We start from the raw sequence: 18,853 nt of genomic DNA, 5'->3' as shown, positions 1-18,853 counted from the left end.
AAAGCACAGCGAGATCTATTAAACAGCTCCACTAGAATTTTTTCTCACCTATTGTTTGGCTCTCAGGTCTTAGTTATCAAACTGCTAGCAATTTGCCTTGAACGGAATTGCGCAGTTTACGAAGGGTGGGGGGAATGTAATGAGTGCATTTCATGCCACCATTTAATTAATCGTTTGACCCCCTGCAGTCATATTTCTGAGAGGTAATTGGAACATTTTTTTTACAAAAGTGCAAATAAAGGAAGCCCTAAAAAGGTGCTCTTTGTTACTAGTATTACCGAGGAGTCAGAAATTTGGCCAGACTTGTAAATTGTTGTCGTCTTCTGAAAGGAAAAGAGAAGAGAAATTAAAAAAATACAAAGCCCAAAGCTGGCAAAGAAACCAACCACCCTACAGTTATTAAACCAAGTCATTTCATATGTGTTGATGTGGTTAAGCCATTTTAAGGCATGAAAATCGATGAAGCTGTCAAAGAATGATTTTGCAAGCCTTGAGCCTTAATACCTCCCAAGAATGACACTCTGGCCTGCGAAATACTACCAGGAAGCCTGCGCGAACGGTGCCATATGAACACAGTGGGGCATTTCTCTCCCAGTGTAACCAAAAAGCAAATGTAAAACACACGGTTGTGAACTGCTGGTGCCAAAGCCCACTGAAATCGACGGATAGAGACAGCATCCAGTGGCTGCGGATCAGTGTTCTCCGAAAGACCTCAGTCAGGAACGAATGCGGTGCTGAGCTTAGATTCAGGAAAACAAAATTGAGATGGAAAGGTCTGGAGAAAACAATTGCCCGTGGCTTCCATTCCAGCATTTCCTGTCCAATCTTGTGAACGTTTTGAGAGGTAATAGATTGGGAAAGGGAGGGTAGGTCAGGGATGATTTTTTTAAAAACACCTCTGAGGATAGGGTGAAAACAACACACAACTCTTCTTTGTTTAAAAAAGAAATGAGAACTTCATGTAACAATCTGGGGACACAGCCCGCCCAGATCTGAACCTGGAATTGAGGGACTTAAGGAAGGCGGGTGGCCTGATCAGTCTAGCCTAGACTGCAAATCCGGTGGTTCTAATACCTGACAGAGACAGCGAAGCTGTGAAAATTGAAGCAGGCTGATGGCATGGCTTAAAAGACCTGACATAGAGGTTCGGCCGCCAGAAAATTCGTCGCGCAGTGTCGTAGTTGTTGAATCCCTGGCATTCCTGCGAGCAGGAGATTGTGTGCTGGACCACCCATGATGTCTCGAATAATAGTGTGCTGATAGTTATGTGCAACACTATCAAAGCTCAGTGCTGCTGGTTGGTATTGGTTTTAAGGATCACCCTATACCTACGGGAGATGAAGCTCGTCTGCTAACCATGCTCCCTCCCCCGCCCCGCACCATAACTTCTCAGCTCACTGTCTGATGGTGCCAGTGCCTCAGTTGGGTTGCTAAATCATGAGGCAACAGCCCGCTAGCCTGATTGTATACTAACACAGCCCCCTTATGCAGTTGCTCATTTGTAGATGAAAGCCAAGCCTTAGCACTGTCCTTTAGTAGCTGGAGCAAAAATACAGGACCACAAACATCCTTTAAACCCGTGGTTCACCTCTGTTCAAACGACCCAACCAGGCCCCTCTGGCTTTATAACTTCCCTCCACTTCCAGAACGTTCTATATCCTTGTATTAAGTCAGGTGAACTTTGTGCTTTTTGGTCGAGAGGCGTTTTCTCTTCTCACTATGCTGCAGTACCTCACAGTGGGACTGTACAGTACACAAGTGGCGTTATCAATCGACTAAGTGCTATACAATACTCGACCCTCCAGTTGTCCCAATGCGTCGTCGTGTGAGTAGGCACCCGAATAATCCTCTCTCCAAGTCTTTTCTTTTCCGTGACCTTCTAATCCCAAGTATTCCCTTTTGCTAGCCACTAAAAGGAAGTAGTTGCTAAAGCTATGCTAAATCCCAGGAAATGATCCCTCTCCTACTGTGAGGCTTTCTACGAGGAGATCACTGCGTATCATAGAGGTCGATTCTACATAAGGTAATTATTCTTTTAGGCTAACAAGTAGGAAATGGCCAGTCTGATTTTGGGACAGGCCTTTAAGCTGGGCTTCCCACTCAAAGAGTTCTTGGGCCATACAGAATTTTTAAAGAAAAAGCACTCGAACTGTCAATAGCTCTTTTTAAAAAGAGCGGTTACACCAGTTTCTGAATCTCCTTCGGGTTGATCATGCTATTATCTTCCCTTCGATGTGCAGATGGGGAAGAGAAGGTGCTAGGAACCTCAGTGAGGTGTTCAGATTCATTGACAATGGGTGTTGTATGAGAACCTGAGATTAGATAAGATAAGATACAGAGGAGCGTGGGCTGCAAAATGAGGCATGTCTGCCTTTGATATAAGATATACTGCAGCGATGCGGTGGCGATTATATTAAAAGGGTTTAATCAGCAGGGGTTCTGGGGATGCAAAGACCAACCACTATTTATGTAGATCATCCAAATGAGTCGATATTAAGGTATTTAAGTTATTGTGTATGTGCAATCCCTTCCATGCAGTGCCAGGCTGCCCTTGACTAAGCAAAAAGTTCCCATTCCGGAAATTTTCAACTTGTCTCATTTTGATGAAGGGACTCTAACCCCTCTTCCCCACGTTAAGGTAAAGGGACTCTAACCCCCACCTCCCCACGTCGAGCGCTCACTTACCTCTCCAGGGACTTGAACACCTGGACTGGGACTCAAACCCAGGGTGGGACTCTAACCCAGACCTAAGTTGTCAGAGACTTTAACCCCAACAATCTGGACCCTACTCAACAGGTAGGTGGACATTGCTGGATTTCTACAAGCTTCAGCTTGTTCACAGAACACGCCTTATCACCGACGCAGAGATCAGATCACCAGGCAAGGCTCCTCTAAACCAGAGGATGCGCGCTGCATTGCCTCAGGGTCTGATCCCCCGCCGGAGAGTCAGACGAGTCCCGGCGGAGTCGCCAAAGATGTCAGGGACTCTAACCCAGACGGCAAAGTTCGTTGTCTGACCGCAAGAGAGACAGGCAACACCAGCAAGGTCCGATCAAAAGCTCTTTATTGACAAGTGCACGCATCAATAGAGAGCAGCTCGTCTCCCTAGAGAACCAGCCCGCTCTTTACGTCTTAGTATAAGCCTATATAGACAGTTCCGTCGCGTCATAAATTATTCACTTGAGCAACCAACCCCCTTTATTTCACAACTAGAAACTAGACACCTTTAGTATACTTGCATGCCTAAAGTTAGAAATGTAGGGGAGTTAAAAACAAACAAAGAACAAAACCATGGAGTGTAAACCAGGAGGCTGGGAAGCTAGAGTTCTTATCAATTCTTCAAAGGGGCTGCTTCTAACACAGCACATCTGGTACTGTGCCAGAAATGCAGCTTCTCTCTTATCTTACTTTTTCCCAGCGCTTCGTGAGACATGCTGCTTCTTAGTTCTTTTCCACTCAGGGATTACTCACAAACCTTTGTTAGCCTGATTTTGGTCAGGTTGGCATACCTGGCTTTGTCTGCTATATCTTTATTCAGGCCTAACAATTATCACTTCAAAAGTTTTTTTTTTTTCTCCTGCTGATGATAACTCATCTCAATTGATTAGACTCTTCCTGTTGGTATGCATACTTCCACCTTTTCATGTTCTCTGTATGTATAAATATCTTCTGTCTGTCTGTTCCATTCTATGCATCCGAAGAAGTGAGCTGCAGCTCGCGAAAGCTCATGCTGAAATAAATCCGCAGGGAATAAAAATTAGATGCTACTTTTGTGGTCTCAACATACTGCATATTTGCTAAAAATTCAGATTAGTCTTGCCACCTGATGCAATAGATTGTTCACTATGTGAGGGAGGGAAAAGAACTTTTTTATTTTTCATTTCTGACACACCTAATGTCAGGTGATCATGTCATGTGTTGGCTTATGGCATGATGCAACATTGTGTAACAGGACGCAAAGGCAAGGCAATGTGACAAAATGTAGTGTCTCAGAAATCACAAAAACATAGAATTATTAGGCACCTGCTAAGTTAGTTCTGTAATTCCCAGAAGTATCTGAGGGAGTTCCACATCACTATGTACTGAAGCAACCAAAACTGTAGTTGAGCATCTGCTTTTTGGCTTTCCAAAAGGTGTTACGTTTTTCCTGCATTTCTTTTATAGTTACAGTTGAGTATCCCATTGATCCTTTGAGCTATAAAAAGAGAAAAAGATAACCTAGGATCATAGTACTTACAGACATACTAGTCTATCAAGTCCCTCCCTCCCTGCATTTACAGGAAACTGCTCTTTTGAAGCTAGGAATTTTCCTATTGACTTCAATGGGAGCGGGCCCTTGGTCCTAGTATAGACAAGTTTTGATGTTCCTACTGTTACATTTATTAAGCTTAGTTCTTGTGCTTTTCAGATCTTGAGTTTCTTGAATACCCACACTCTGAGTGAAATCAAAGGGAGCTTTGGATGTGCAAAGAATGCAGGACTGGATCTCAAATGTCAAATAATCATTGTCCAGTCACGAACAATTGAAACACAGAAATGCCTCTCTCCCCTTTGTTTTATCATACAAATGTGTACTATGAAATCACAGCTCTTGAGGAGGGGAGAGGGAGAATAAACAAGCAAGCGAAGATTTGTGGGAAGATAATTTTTTGTGTGTCATGATTTTTCTTGTTCTGTGAAGATCTACACAGATGCTCATTATGCTGCTTGGAAAATGAAGCAGCAAAACCTTAAAATGTGACACTTCTAGAATTATTTGATAAATGCCCATGATTTGCAAACCTGATATGCTTTACTTTATCTGGAGTGTTGCTTTCCAGGAGAGTACAGGGCCAGTCCTGGAGGCAGGACTTTGGGAAGGTGTTAGTTACAGTGGTCTTCGTGATAAGTAGTGAGGAGGGGAGGAGGAAGGAAATAGTTAAAGATTACCTTTGCGTAATTAATTATGAAGCCAGTATGAAATTAACATTTGTTTTTTACTGCCACATATTTAGAAGTCGTGCTCCTCTATGTGTTACCAGTTTGTTCTTTGTTAGTGGCAGTGCGTGTAATGTTTGTGATATGTTGTGAGTACTTGCTTTCAGATGGGATATTTGCTCTTTCTTATTTTATACCATCTAATTGTTTTGAGATGTACTCCTTTTTATTTATTTTTTAAAGTAAACATTAGTGCTGGTGTTATTGCTCAAGGCGAGAAATGCAAAAAGGGGGACACGTGGCAGTTCTATTTAAATAAAAGCCTATTTTCAGAAACAAAGGCTTATAGAGCAAAAGGGAGCTCTTAGTACCCTGAGCACGTTTGCTGTTATGGATGAACCCACAGCTACGGATGCTATCAAACTTGTCATATTTTATTCATGAGTTGTGGTGTACTTGGATGAAATAAGAAAAGCAATGCTCCAAATCATAATTATGGTGTAAAAAGATGAAACCGTTGTTATTGTGACATTTTAAAAAAATTCTTAAATCTCTCAAATAATTCATATAACAGCTTACAGGGAATGACTAAGTGTGTTGGCTGTGTTTGATTCATTTTGTTTCTTTGCAGAACGTAGTACAAAGATACATCCTGAAAGAATCTATAAATGTGTGTGAGAGTATACCCACTCACCTAATACACATGCTTTTAAAATTCTTCCAGGATGTCTCTTTTAACAGTGTTCCACAAAGATGCACAGATATTGAATACAAAAATAATTATAAAGAGGCTGACAGCAGAAATTACACATCAGTAGAAAAGGGCTTTGACAAATTATGTTCCAAGCTATTATAATACAGTTACTAAATAAAACAAAACAATCCAGGATTTCATTTGCTTAAGTAGTAATGTGTTGTGAATTTTCTTATATAAAGAAATCATAGGAGGAGAATTGTTATGAAACATGTTCTATAGATAATTTGCTACACATTCTTTGCATATTTCCTAAAGACTTTTTTGGATTTTCCTTAAGATAAACTAAAATGCTTTTAAAAAAGTAATTTAAAACTCAAATCATTAAGGCCCTGATCCACCAAAGCACATATTTAACTTCAAACATATGAATCATCCCATTTGATTTCAGTGGGACTTATTTATGTGGTTAAGAGCTTTGTTGGATCAGGGCCTAATAAAACATTTGTGTAGACTTAACATTTTAAAATAAATACATTTATTAAAAAAAAAAAAAAGTGAGGTGTTTGTTTGCCAGGGGCTGAGTTCAGGGATCTTCTTCTGCTGGAAGAGTTGATGAGTTTACTGAGGTTCAGATTTGTGCAAATGCAAGGGTCTGACTCAGCGGATCCAATTACAGAATTGAGCCTTACTACTTCGAGATCACACTGTGTATTCATGGACACCACCTGTAATCTTCTTGACTTGAGTAGAATTGCATGGAGGCATAAATCAGTAATGAATGCGGACCATATAGTGCAATGACATGGTTTCCTTAAGCAGGTTGGGCCAAATTCAGCCCTGTTGTAATTCTGTGGAATGAATTTCTTGGAGCAAGGGCTGTCTTTGTGCTAGGCACTGTACAGACTAAAACAGAATGTGGCCTTGGTCCATGAGTAGGGTAACTAAACTCTACAGCAATATAAATAATAATAATTTAACTTAAGGGTCTGAGCCAAAGCCTATTGATTTTGATGGCTTTCACTCAACCCTTTGTCATCAACTGCATCAGGAGACAAACAGAGCTCTGAACGTAGGGAGGTAAGTAAAAACTACTACTTTTCAGGAAACATATTTTGTTTTCAAATACCTTTATTTGTAATTAACAATAATATACACCTCTACCTCGATATAACGCGACCCAATATAACACAAATTCGAATATAACGTGGTAAAGCAGTGCTCTGGGGGGGCGGGGCTGTGCACTCCGGTGGATCAAAGCAAGTTCGATATAATGCAGTTTCACCTATAACATGGTAAGATTTTTTGGCTCCCGAGGACAGCGTTATATTGAGGCAGAGGTGTAGTGCCTTCTGTCTGAGCAGTTCAAAGTGCTTTACAATCATGAATGAATTTGCCTCTCATTTCATGTCTGTTATGCATGTTAAGCAGCATTAAATATTGTAATCTCCCTTTTTACAGATGGGGAAACTGAGTCATAGAAAGATTACAATTTACCCAAGATTCTAAGTAGGTGTGTGGCAGAGGTAGGGGTAGAATGCTGGTATCTTGACTCAGAGATTCAGGAGTTGACTGTCCTGTCAATATACCAAATTCTGCATTCCTTGTGGTCCCACTGATGATTTACAAAGGAGCTTAAGTGAATTAGTCCCCTCGATTTCTATTCAATTTCAGTGGGAATTGGGTGCCCTGAATTCATTTGAAAAGCCCAGGCAGTGTGAGTACTTACCTGAGGAAAGCAAGCAGGATTTCTCCTGTGGTGTTCATGTTGAATTTTAGAAACTTAAAGCACCACAGAAGCACTAAATATTACCATTAATTTAGGAGATGTCATCCTGTTGGTAACATCCATTGTACAGGGCAATATTTATAGTCTTTCCCTGTAATATAGAGCTGTTCAGCCTAAAGGGATTACTTTTTGATGTCTTAAAATATTCTCTGTTGTTTCTTTGCCTGTACCTGCCAGCAAATGCTCTTAAAATAAGCTGATATTTTAAAACACAATTCCTGTGTTTCTTACCCATGCATGGTCAGCCAGCAAATTATGAAGTCATAACGTCAACCGTATTGGAAAATGTTCTTTAAAGGGATGAGGGGAAATAGCGAGGTTGGCCTTGGCAAAAAGCCAGAATAGTAACAGACAGAATTTTCAGTGGCTCATTGTTTAGTGGGGGGAGGGATAGCTCAGTGGTTTGTGCATTGGCCTGCTAAATCCAGGGTTGTAAATTCAATCCTTGAAGGGGCCGTTTAGGAGTCTGGGGCAAAAATCTGTCTGGGAATTGGGCCTGCTTTGAGCAGGGGATTGGACTAGATGACCTCCTGAGGTCCCTTCCAACTCTGATATTGTGTGATTCTAGTGTGACATTAATGTTTATCATATTCTAAATTAGATCCCAAACAGACAAGTGTTTCAGTGAAACATATAAGTCTGTAATAAACCCTAGAAATCACTGCCTTTTTCCAGTGTTGCATACATTGCCACTGGCTCTGGTGACAGTTTTTCTAGCAACTGTGTTGCCGGGGCACTGTCTGGTTTCCATAATGCTCTTTAAATACTCATGTGCAAAGTTGGAAAACAATAATTGCAACATTTAGCTTTTGCAGCGATAACACTACTGTACCTTGTGTGCATTACAGATAAACAGTGGGAAAGACCTTATAATCAGTGAGTCCTGAACTAATTAGCTAACAAGGCATGTAATTCGATTAACTTGTGATTTAAGAGCAGACAATGTGCTTTTAGTGTTACTGTGACTTCTCAAGCATTTTCACTGGCTAAGGAGTAGGTGTTTAGTTTAAGAGATCAAACGGTTGCATGTGTCCTAAATAGTTTTGATTTCAGTGCTAGTATTTTTGGGGAAAACAAACAAAACCAAACCTTGCCTCAAAAGACAAGCCCAATAGCCACCTAAAATCTCTGAAACACAGAAGTGTCAGATGCATAAGTAACAGGTGGTAAATAAAGCTGACCTACGTGAGGACAATACCAATGAGCCACACATTAGTTAATTGCTTGTGGTTGATCTGGAACACTATTATTCCTTCTTGATTCCTCTACCTCTGCTGCTTTTCTGGCCAAATAAATGGTTCGAAAACCATATCATTTTGCAATACAACATACTATCCAGGTCCTCTAGTTGATGGAATGTATGTATTCTTTTGCTGCTGAAGTGCCTTGTTGGTTGGTTGGTTGTTATATTAGTTCATGTGAGGAGAAAGAAATTGAGGGCTCTAGAGATTTGAAGCCCTCTATATACCTACACAAGTGCCAGCACCTGCAATGCAGACTCCTCCATAGCATTCTGCTAGTGTGTCTCAAATGTGTCCCACAGGGACCTTTCATTGGTGGGGGCTGAAAGAGATGGACATTTTTTTTTCCTTACTTCGTATTCATTTCCAAGTCTCATATAAGTAAATACTGCTCTGTTTGTCTCAGTGTGCCAAATTTATGTAGTTTAGTTTTGAAATATTGCTGAGGCAACCAAAGGCATTTCTCTTAGACTCTCTGACAGCTACTTAATTAATATGATTTTGGTCATTCTTGCTGGTGCTCAAGTTAGACCAATTTCCCAAAGGTGAAAAGTCAGACATTAATCCACTAAACTAACTAAATTATTGATTGGGGAGAGACTATGGTTTCATAAGTGGTCTCTTTCAGATATCTTAGTGGCTAAAAATCTTGATTTCTCAGAGTTTGGAATTTGAAATAGCTTCCCTTAAAAGAACATGGCTTTTTATTTCAAATACTAAGTCCATATTGTTAAGAGATACCTAGTCATAAACTTGTTTACAAAATGTATGCACATCAGAATGACAGGAACACATGAATGTTTAAATCTGGTAAGATAAATTGTCAGGGTAATTTTGCATCATGCAGAAGGAAAGTTTATTTAGAAATAGACTGTTTTCCACCTTCTTTTCTTGAACTACCTTTGTTGTATAGCCATGGGAACTTACCTTTGAAACATTAGCTGCTCACCCTGGTAATTGCTCCATCCGCTAATTTAATGAAAACCCATTAAACCGAAACAATAATTAAAATGAGACATCATCTCTGTAGGAGGTTTGCATATTAAAATCAGTGAGTATTTCAATGCAGGCAGATCTTATTCTTGAGAAACAGTGTTTGAAGCAACATGTAAAAAGTGATTTATAATGAATAATAATAAATTAGAAAGCTGTGCTGTTGAACATGATGCCCTACTGTTTATTGAATCTGAGCAGAGCTGGCAACACAGATGCCAATAAAGCATTTAAAAAGGCTTTTCTCACTAGTGAGACCTCCCCCTTAGCTTAGAAGAAGGGCATACATGTGGCAAGACATATTACATCCCGGTCAGGCCTCTTTACTAATGTGGTTTTATAAGAGTTTTTGTTCTCTTCTATGAGTAGACTGGGAATCTTCAAGTGGTTGCTTGCAGACTGTGATGTATGTGCCTGCTGTACTGGTGTAGATGATGTTGGCAAGCAAGCAGTGATGAGTACCCCAGGTGATGAGTGCCCTAATGGAGACTAATGTGCTGCTTACTGCTCATGTTCCATGCTGCATAGCATGAGCTGCTTTGTGCTGACTCAGAGCTGTATGGGGATAGTAACCTGAGTGCCCTAGGGAATCAGGATGGTCATATATACCTGTTCACCTCAGCTCTAGCTGGTGCACATTGCAGATTCCCTCCAGCTCATATTTAAGATAGTGAAACAATGGGTGCAAGTTTCTAACACTACAAAAACACACACACCGGCCTGGAGACAGAATCGACCTTTCCGTGGGATAGGGCTCTCCCCCCTTGACTACTCCAAGCCAACTTGGTTTTGCCCATGTTTGGCAGGAAAGGATATCTCCCTGAGGCTTTTCTCCTTTTGGCAGTGAAATGAACCATCACTGGTGACAATCTTGTGCTTGGTGTTTTTGTCTTTTTGCAGCTCTTTGAGAGTATTGCCTTTTTCTAAGGAGCTTTTTTGTAATAGAAAGGAAGGATGACGTTCCTCTGAAACATCACTATTTCCACCTTTGCTACTTCCATTAAGTCTTGTGTTGGGCTGAGCTGGATTTTGCTTTTGGATCCCTTAGAAAGGGTTTGATGAGTCACATCATCTTCTCCTGAGAGGTACAAGGGCCCCTGTGATGTGGCTGTCCCGGGAACAAGGATCTGAGCTTAATATTCACATGTCAAACACCTCTCCTGCCAAATGATTGCTGCCTGACCAGTCATTTGTACCAATACTAAGTAAGTAATCTCATCTGAAAAGCTGAATACAAACAGGGTGATTTCACTATTTTAAGTAATTATAAAAATGAATGTTGTCTTAAAAATTAAAGTTTATTGCTGATGCACAAAATAATATCTTTTTACAAGGTGGGCAGGAGTGAACAAGTTAAAATAGGCAACAAAGGAACACTGTGCTTAACAACAAAATAGGCAACAAAGGAACGCTGTACTCCCTCTGAGCCCTGGTCTACACTACGAGTTTAGGTCGAATTTAGCAGCGTTAGATTGATTTAACCCTGCACCCGTCCATATGACAAAGCCATTTTTGTGGACTTAAAGGGCTCTTAAAATCAACTTCTGTACTCTTCCCCGACAAAGGGATTAGTGCTGAAATCGACATCGCTGGGTCGAATTTGGAGTAGTATGGATGCAATTCGACCGTATTGGCCTCCAGGTGCTATCCCAGAGTGCTCCATTGTGACCGCTCTGGATAGCACTTTGAACTCAGATGCATTAACCTGGTACGCAGGAGAAGCCCTGGGAAGTTTTGAATTTCATTTCCTGTTTTTGGCCAGCGTGGCAAACTCAGCAACACAGGTGACCATGCGTCCTCCCAGAATGTTTCTACACTCCCCCATCATCTCTGTCCCTGAGGTTATCACAGATCAGAAGGCGAAAAAAATGCTCTCACGATGACATTTTCCAAGCTCATGCAGTCCTCCCACAGTGATAGGGCACAGCATAATGCATGGAGGCATTCAGTGGCAGAGTCTAGGAAAGAATTGCTATGTTTGCTTAATGGCAAAAGTATCATGCCTCACTGGCGATCCTGCCCGAGCCAGGTCGCTGTGTCACATGCACTCTTCACTGTGTCCGCTTTGGGCAGGGGCATGACTGCTTTGTGAGCAGGAAGGCCATAGATATAGACATTGCATTAGGTAGCTTCTGTAGCTAGAGAAAACATTCCTGTGCATTCGGCAAAGTCTGTGGCACAAAAAGAGAAGCCCCGTAGTGTAGTGATTATCACATTCACCTAACATGTGAGAGTCCCGTAGTCTAGTGGTTATCATGTTTTCCTAACACGCGAAACATCCCTGGTTCGAAACCAGACAGAAACAGGTCACTGTTCCTTTTTCTGACTCCCCTTCTGCATTTTTAGTCTTAGAACAGACCGCGCTGTGAAATTTTACTTTGAATTATATCAATTATGAGTTAAATAATATGGAAGCTCTCTCTAAGTTATAGTCTCAGGTTCCTTACCCTTTCAGCTGCTCTGATAAATTAACATTTTTGTTAGGGGTAGGGGAAAATTTTTCATGAAGCCTATTATAGGGACTAAATGCTATCTAGGACTCTGAAAGAATGTTAACGTGGCCCATAGAGTGCAATCCTTTGTTCTGGATTTGTCATTCCACAAGTTGAATTGCTCTTTACTACTGTCCAGGCTTCATACACCATGGGAGCAAGGGGCAGGTTGGGGTAGGTGCAACCGCGTGGTGCTGCCGGCTGGGAGAGCAGCCTGAGGCAGAAGCCTCCAGCTTGCATGATATTCCAGGCAGGACTGAATCTCCATGAGACGAAACTTAAAGAAGAGAATGACCTGAAGTCACTCCCATTCTGTGCTCTAAGGGGAGGATAGCTCTGTCTATCCAGGCACCCTTGATCAATCTCACCGTGGTCTGCCAGCTGAGCGGGGCTGAGCAGGATCCCGGCAGGCAGGAGCCGGCAGATGAAGCCCCAGACCAGCAGCGGTTGGTCAGTCGGTTGGTCTGTCTGTCTTTATCCTCCTCAATTTCTCCAATCGCTGTATCTGAACACCCTCTACTCATTAAGAGTCTGATTCTTTGCCCGCTGAAGTCAGTGTCACAGCTTCCAGGCCCTACTGTAACACTACAGGAACATTGTTTATGTGGACCTATATTTTGGCTGTCCATCAGAACTACTCAGTGCCAGCAGCATGATCAATCCCAGTGGGGACAGGCGTTTAGGGTATTAAGGATATGTGCTTATGCATATAGGCCATTGTGTCTCTGGCCACGAAAGAACTGCGGAGTGTGAGCACCGCAGGTTGAGAGAAGAACATCATCGCTTGCATGTTGTGGTCTCCTGTGCATTGCTTTTCTGATGAGGTCCTATGTGGAGATGGACTTTGGCTCTGTGTTTTGGGCTTTGTGTTAGTCTGAGTGCGTAGTTTCCTTCATTAGATTTATAATATTTTCAAGTAGGCCTCATTTTTGGATTTAAATGACTTGACACTCACTTAATAGGCAAGTAATAGCAGCCCAGATATCTGTCTTGATTAGCATCCATAATAATCATGAAGGATTTCATGAAATATACAGATGAGTATTTCAGATTTATTTGACACTAACAGAACAGTAGAGCTAGTTATACTGTGTATATGTCAAGACAGAGCTTAACAAAGTGTTAAATGTCTGCAGAATCTAACCATTCAGCATTATGTATTGGTACATTTCCTAATTAGTATGTTATCTGTGTCTTTAAACCCCCTGACAACAACTCCATCAACTCAGAGGATTTCACCAGAATTTGGCAAAATAGGAACGAACCCATACTAAATCCTACTATTTGAAATTTATTTGGAGGTGCTTAAAAATGCTTAACACCATTGATAATTGCAGTTAATGCATACTGTATGAACTAGCAGTAAGTGGTGGTCTCTTATGCTAAAAAGGAATGTTGCTCAGAATATTGACATTTCCTTTTAGAATTTTAGAATCCCATTTTTTTTTTAAACAAAATAATCTTATGTTTTCTTTTGCTTTGTTCAAGGTAGAAATCTCCCTCAGTAGATCCTTAGAGGAGGCTTATGATATCAGTTTGTGCTTTCAAATAAATATACAGAGCTGCTTATTCACCTGGGTTTGATTTGAGAAACACTGTGACATGTTTAAAGAAACCCCCAAACACCCAACATTTCAAATTAAGAAAACACATATGACTCACATGCTCTCCTATCTTCATCTCTTTGTTTTTCGCTGAGGTTGCATTATCATTCAAGTGTGAAGTAATATTTCATTGAAGATGACTAGATAAAACAATACTTTATATTACACAGAAAAGAATAGCACTTTATTATAAGAAGCCAGTCATTTTTTATAGATAACGTAAAAATTATTTTTCCCCTATGGACAGCTATCTCCCCTCTTCCCCCGTCCGAGTTAAAATTGACAGAAAATAGAACTCTGAGCGTACAATTCATTTGAATGATATTTTGTCTAGAGATCAGGTGAAACACAGAAGACTGCTCAAAAGCAGATGATGTACATGACAACCACGTGAACTGAATATATACACATTCTTTTTTTAGCAATATAGGGTCAGATCCTGCAATCCGATCCATGTAGTTGGATCCCTGCACATGTGTGAAGTCCACTTGAACTAGAGAGAACTGTACACACGCACACTGACTTGTCCACCTGTACGAGTCAGATGGCAGGATTGGGAGTCATATTTACCAGTCAGCCCTTAAAAAAAGCTCTCTGTTTCTAATATAGTGTATGTCAACTGTGTTAAAAAGTGTGTCCATAATCTTTTTCAGGTCAGAAAGTATGTTCCATTGCTAATGTAAAGCTTTCTTCTGCAAACACTCAACTACAAAGGCTAGTGGTCAGTAGGATTTTTCATGGTAATAACAATATATGTGGTAGCTAAGTGTTTGTAGGATTTGGCCCTTACGAGTTGTTTTACCTTTTCAAGAATATACTAAAACAGTGGTTTGAGCCACTATTCTAGAAAACGGTGGTAGTATTTTACATCCATGGTGTATATTCATTTTAAAACTAGCTCGGAAAATTACCTCGTTCTTTTTAAAACCTAACTGCAGGGGATATAAATGTGTACATCCAAATGTCAATTAGTGTTCATCTGCCTCCTTGAGAACATGAGGAAATCCTCCTTGAAGATCTTCCATGCTCCCATACCCAATAAATTAACTCAATTCATATTTAACCCATTATATATATTAAAAAAAAAAAAAAAAGTATGGAAAGGACAGTTCTCTTTTTTTTTTTTTTTTTTTTTTTTTAAATCATCAGTCTGCTGATCCAGTCATCAAACTGTGGAGCAAAATGGACATAAAATTAAAGCCAGCACAATTACACCAGGAATTAGTCTGGGCCACTAGTAAATGAAGGCTCAGTGTATTGAAACTCAAACCATATGGATTAACAAAAACCATTCTTGAGGTAAATATCCTCATTTTGTTCTGGGTCATTTAGTGACCTGGAAATTTAGGATTCTGCAAAGATGCTCTGAAATTTGCCAATGAAAATGTCCCTTACAAAACTACCATTGTTTTCAGTGTGAATTCGTTATTAACTGAAAGAACTTCGGAAATGGTTTGTCATATTTTTCTCTTTTTTTTGTAGTTTGTTTGGCAGGATTTTCATGATATTGAAATATTTTGGAAACTTCAAATCAAAGAGCAAAAATCTTTTATTTTCAAGGTTTTGGGATTTTGTACTGAATTTTTCACACCTTAGTGGCCCAGACTAATTCTTGGTGTAATTGTGCTGGCTTTAATTTTATGTCCATTTTGCTCCACAGTTTGATGACTGGATCAGCAGACTGATGATTTAAAAAAAAAAAAAAGAGAGAACTGTCCTTTCCATACCTTTTTTTTAAAAAATGGGTTAAATATGAATTGAGTTAATTTATTGGGTATGGGAGCATGGAAGACCTTCATGGAGGATATCCTCATGTTCTCAGGGAGGCAGATGAACACTAATTGACATTTGGATGTACACATTTATATCTCCTGCAGCTAGGTTTTAAAAAGAACCAGGTAATTTTATGACCATTCATAATATTTGTAGCTATGCAAGCTAAACTAAGATAATAATATGGATAATCAGATCTCCAGTTTAAGATCATAAGCTGGTCACCTACAGCGGACAGGAAGGATTTTTTCTCTCTCCAATGGTGGTGTACAATTTGCTGGCTATATTAGAGATTTTTTCTGAAGCTTCCATGATTTTGGCAGGATACAAGACTAGACAGACTAATAGTCTGTGTGGTGAATCTTAGGGGTGAGTTTGAGCCAATGGACCAGATATTTAAAACTGACTAGTGATTTTGGATGCCCCACTTGAAATACCTTAAGTATGCTGGATTTTGAGTCGGGGAATGGACAGCATGTTCTGAAACTCAGTCTGCTTTAAGACTTTTGAGGTTGGGTACCCCAAATTTGAGGCACCCCAAATCACTAGTTAGGTTTAAAAATCTTGAGCACAGAATTTGGATTCTCTCCTTCAATAGTGCCACTCTGATTTATACTAGTTGAGGAACTGAGCCAGAATGTATGGCTTCAAAGAGAGCCTTTCCAAACAAGCAGCAGTTGGCTTTTTACTTGGTAATGGCATTTGGGGAAAAAAAGTGACACAGGCCCCGAAAATGTGTGACCAAGTGCCAACATGAAAGACATGACACAACAAAATAGCAGAGGAGGGTGAAATGATGTGTGATTCATTCCTTTAACAGATCTTCAGTGTTCTCTTCCCTTTCATTATTCATCATCTTAGAGGCTGGTGGCATGCAATAAGAAATGGTGAGATAGCAGTGGGTGCGTTAGAACAGAGGTGACTTTGGGTCTAAGAAGGTGAGTGGGAAGGCATGTCACTGATGGACAGCAGCAGAATTAGCAAGACTGAAACATCTCTGGCCCTACCTGATCAGAGTGTAGATTAATAAATATTGTATGAGCTGTCACACATTGCTTGTTTAAACTGAGAAATCCCAGAAATGATAGTGTATTGCATGCATGTCTTGAATTTTTTTTTTTTTTTTTTTGGCAAAGGCATAGCTATATAGCATTATTAGCAAGAATACATCTCTGCCCTACACAGTGCAAGGACAGGGTCCCTCACATATATTGTGGAGAGATGGTAACTGAGTCAATGGTAAAATTGAAATCAGAGCTTGGTAAGTGGCACTGGGAGCAGGCAGTTCCTGAGATTCCTTGGAATTTAGGAGATTATTTAGCACACATTATTTACAGCAACTTAATCTGCTCACAGCAGACCCAAAATTGCTTAGCATCCTGTCAAAATTTCTGTCAGAAAATCAGTGGCTGGCCAATTGTGAACTTGTCCAAGTGACAAGTGGGCATAGTGACAGAGATGGCATTTTGGATTTTCGCATTGAATGAATGCAGCTGTAGTGTTGGTAGGCGACTCTTGAAAATGAAAAATATTGATGGGGAGAGGAAAGTTTAAAAAGTGTAATCTGAATCCTACAGACTTAGCATTTTTACAGTGCCATTGTGTTTTTTCCCCTCTCCTTCTTTTCTTGTCAATGAAACTCTTAGATGTAGAACGAGAAATCCATGCAGCACCCTACATGAGTGAGAAGTTAATTCAGCTCTTTCGGAATAAAAGTGAGTTCACGTTTCTGGCCACCCTGCAACAGCGGGCATCAACTTCTGGAGTTGTACTGTCCATCCGAGAGTTGGAGCACAGGTAAGAGGAAACCTCTTCTTTGCTGAAAGCTTCACTTTTCTTCTGTAGTAGAAGTATCTCTGCACTTAATGATCTAGCATGACATTGCGCTAAAGTAGTTGATGAAACATCTGAAGTGACAGTCAAATTCTCTGTTTCATAGATTTCAGTCAGCTAATTTTTTGTTAAAACAAAAAGAGGCAGGATACTTTATTCGGTAAAAGACTTCACATTACTTTTGATCTTTTAGTTACCTTTAAGTCAACGAGATACGCACTTAACACACCATAGAAGTTACAGCCCCTGTAGTGTCATCTCTATTAGTTCATCATGTGTTTCACTTCTTCATGGATGTTAAATCTACATATATTGCACAGTCCCATGCTTCCTACTTCACTACGTTTTGTATCAATTTAAATAGTTTCTGCTCTTTTGAGGTCTAGCAATTGGACCATTATTGAAACCTATGCTTTGGATGCCTTCCAGATAGTGATGCATTTTATGTTCTCTTCCTGAGATATACATGTATTGTGAATTAAAAAAGATTTGTCTTCCTTTACTGTTAATGGGAAAAATGGTTCTATTTGGATAGCTGTTGTGACGTTGCACTCCATATGCTTTATGAAAATAGGCTTGGAATGTGAATATAATGTAACTGGAATATGCTTTATGCAAAAGTTCTCTTGTAAGGTATCATTACAAAGGTTATAATCTACTGAGTGTGTTCCTCCTATTTGTATGTATGTATCATTCTTGTATCTAAAACTAGAAATATGAAGTTAACTCTAGAGTCCTATTGTAATTATGCAAAGTGTGGGCCATTAATGGTGGTTAGAATCTTGAGGGCACCCATTGACTAGGACTATTGGCTGCAGATGGTTTATTTACCTGCAAGCCTTCTTGTGGATGTGAAGACCAGCCTGTGAGTAATGAAGAATGAGATCTGTCACCTTATACTGGAATTCATCTTAAACCTGGTGCTTTTCCATTTAGAAGGAGGGTGGGAACCCAGAGAGACAAAGGATTCCTGCCTTGGTCCAAATCTGTAAAAGGGGGTGGAACAGAACAAAGGGGGCTGCAGTCATGAGAAATCCCCTAGTTACCACCTGAGCTGGAACTAACAAGAACTGCATCAGGGGAAAGGACTGGGCCCAGACTAGGAAGGAGTCTAGTCTGTGAAAGAAGCTTATTGGATCATCTCTGAGGGTGAAATTTACCTGTACTCAATTTCTTAATGTGTTAGGCCTAGACTTGCATGTTTTTGCTTTATTTTACTTGTTGACTGACTTTATTGTCTCTGTTATTACTTGGAACCACTTAAATCCTACTTTTTAGCCTTAATAAAATCACTTTTGTTTATTATTGAACCCAGAGTATGTATTAATACCCGGGGGAGCAAACAGCTGTGCATATCTCTCTATCAGTGTTACAGAGGGCACACAATTTATGAGTTTACCCTGTATAAGCTTTATGCAGAGTAAAACAGATTTATTTGGTGTTTGAATCCCATTGGGAGCTTTATTAACTAGAAATTTTTCTTTAGATTTTAAGCATCAAATACAGAATGACAGGTA

The 18,853-nt window shown here is 40.1% G+C and overlaps 1 protein-coding gene across 7 annotated transcripts in view; it reads left to right on the top strand.

Moving 5' to 3' along the window:
- NELL1 (neural EGFL like 1) overlaps positions 1–18,853 on the top strand; it is a 465,038-nt gene that overhangs the window by 27,890 nt on the left and 418,295 nt on the right. For all 7 annotated transcript variants that reach the window (XM_032794577.2, XM_032794575.2, XM_075065234.1 and 4 more), the window contains exon 3: positions 17,150–17,300. In XM_032794577.2, coding sequence (XP_032650468.1) covers positions 17,150–17,300 — 151 coding nt within the window. The remainder of the gene's footprint in view (positions 1–17,149; positions 17,301–18,853) is intronic.

Source organism: Chelonoidis abingdonii, chromosome 4 (assembly GCF_003597395.2).
Source record: "Chelonoidis abingdonii isolate Lonesome George chromosome 4, CheloAbing_2.0, whole genome shotgun sequence".
NCBI lineage: Eukaryota > Metazoa > Chordata > Testudines > Testudinidae > Chelonoidis > Chelonoidis abingdonii.
This window is presented reverse-complemented; position numbering and strand designations above follow the sequence as displayed.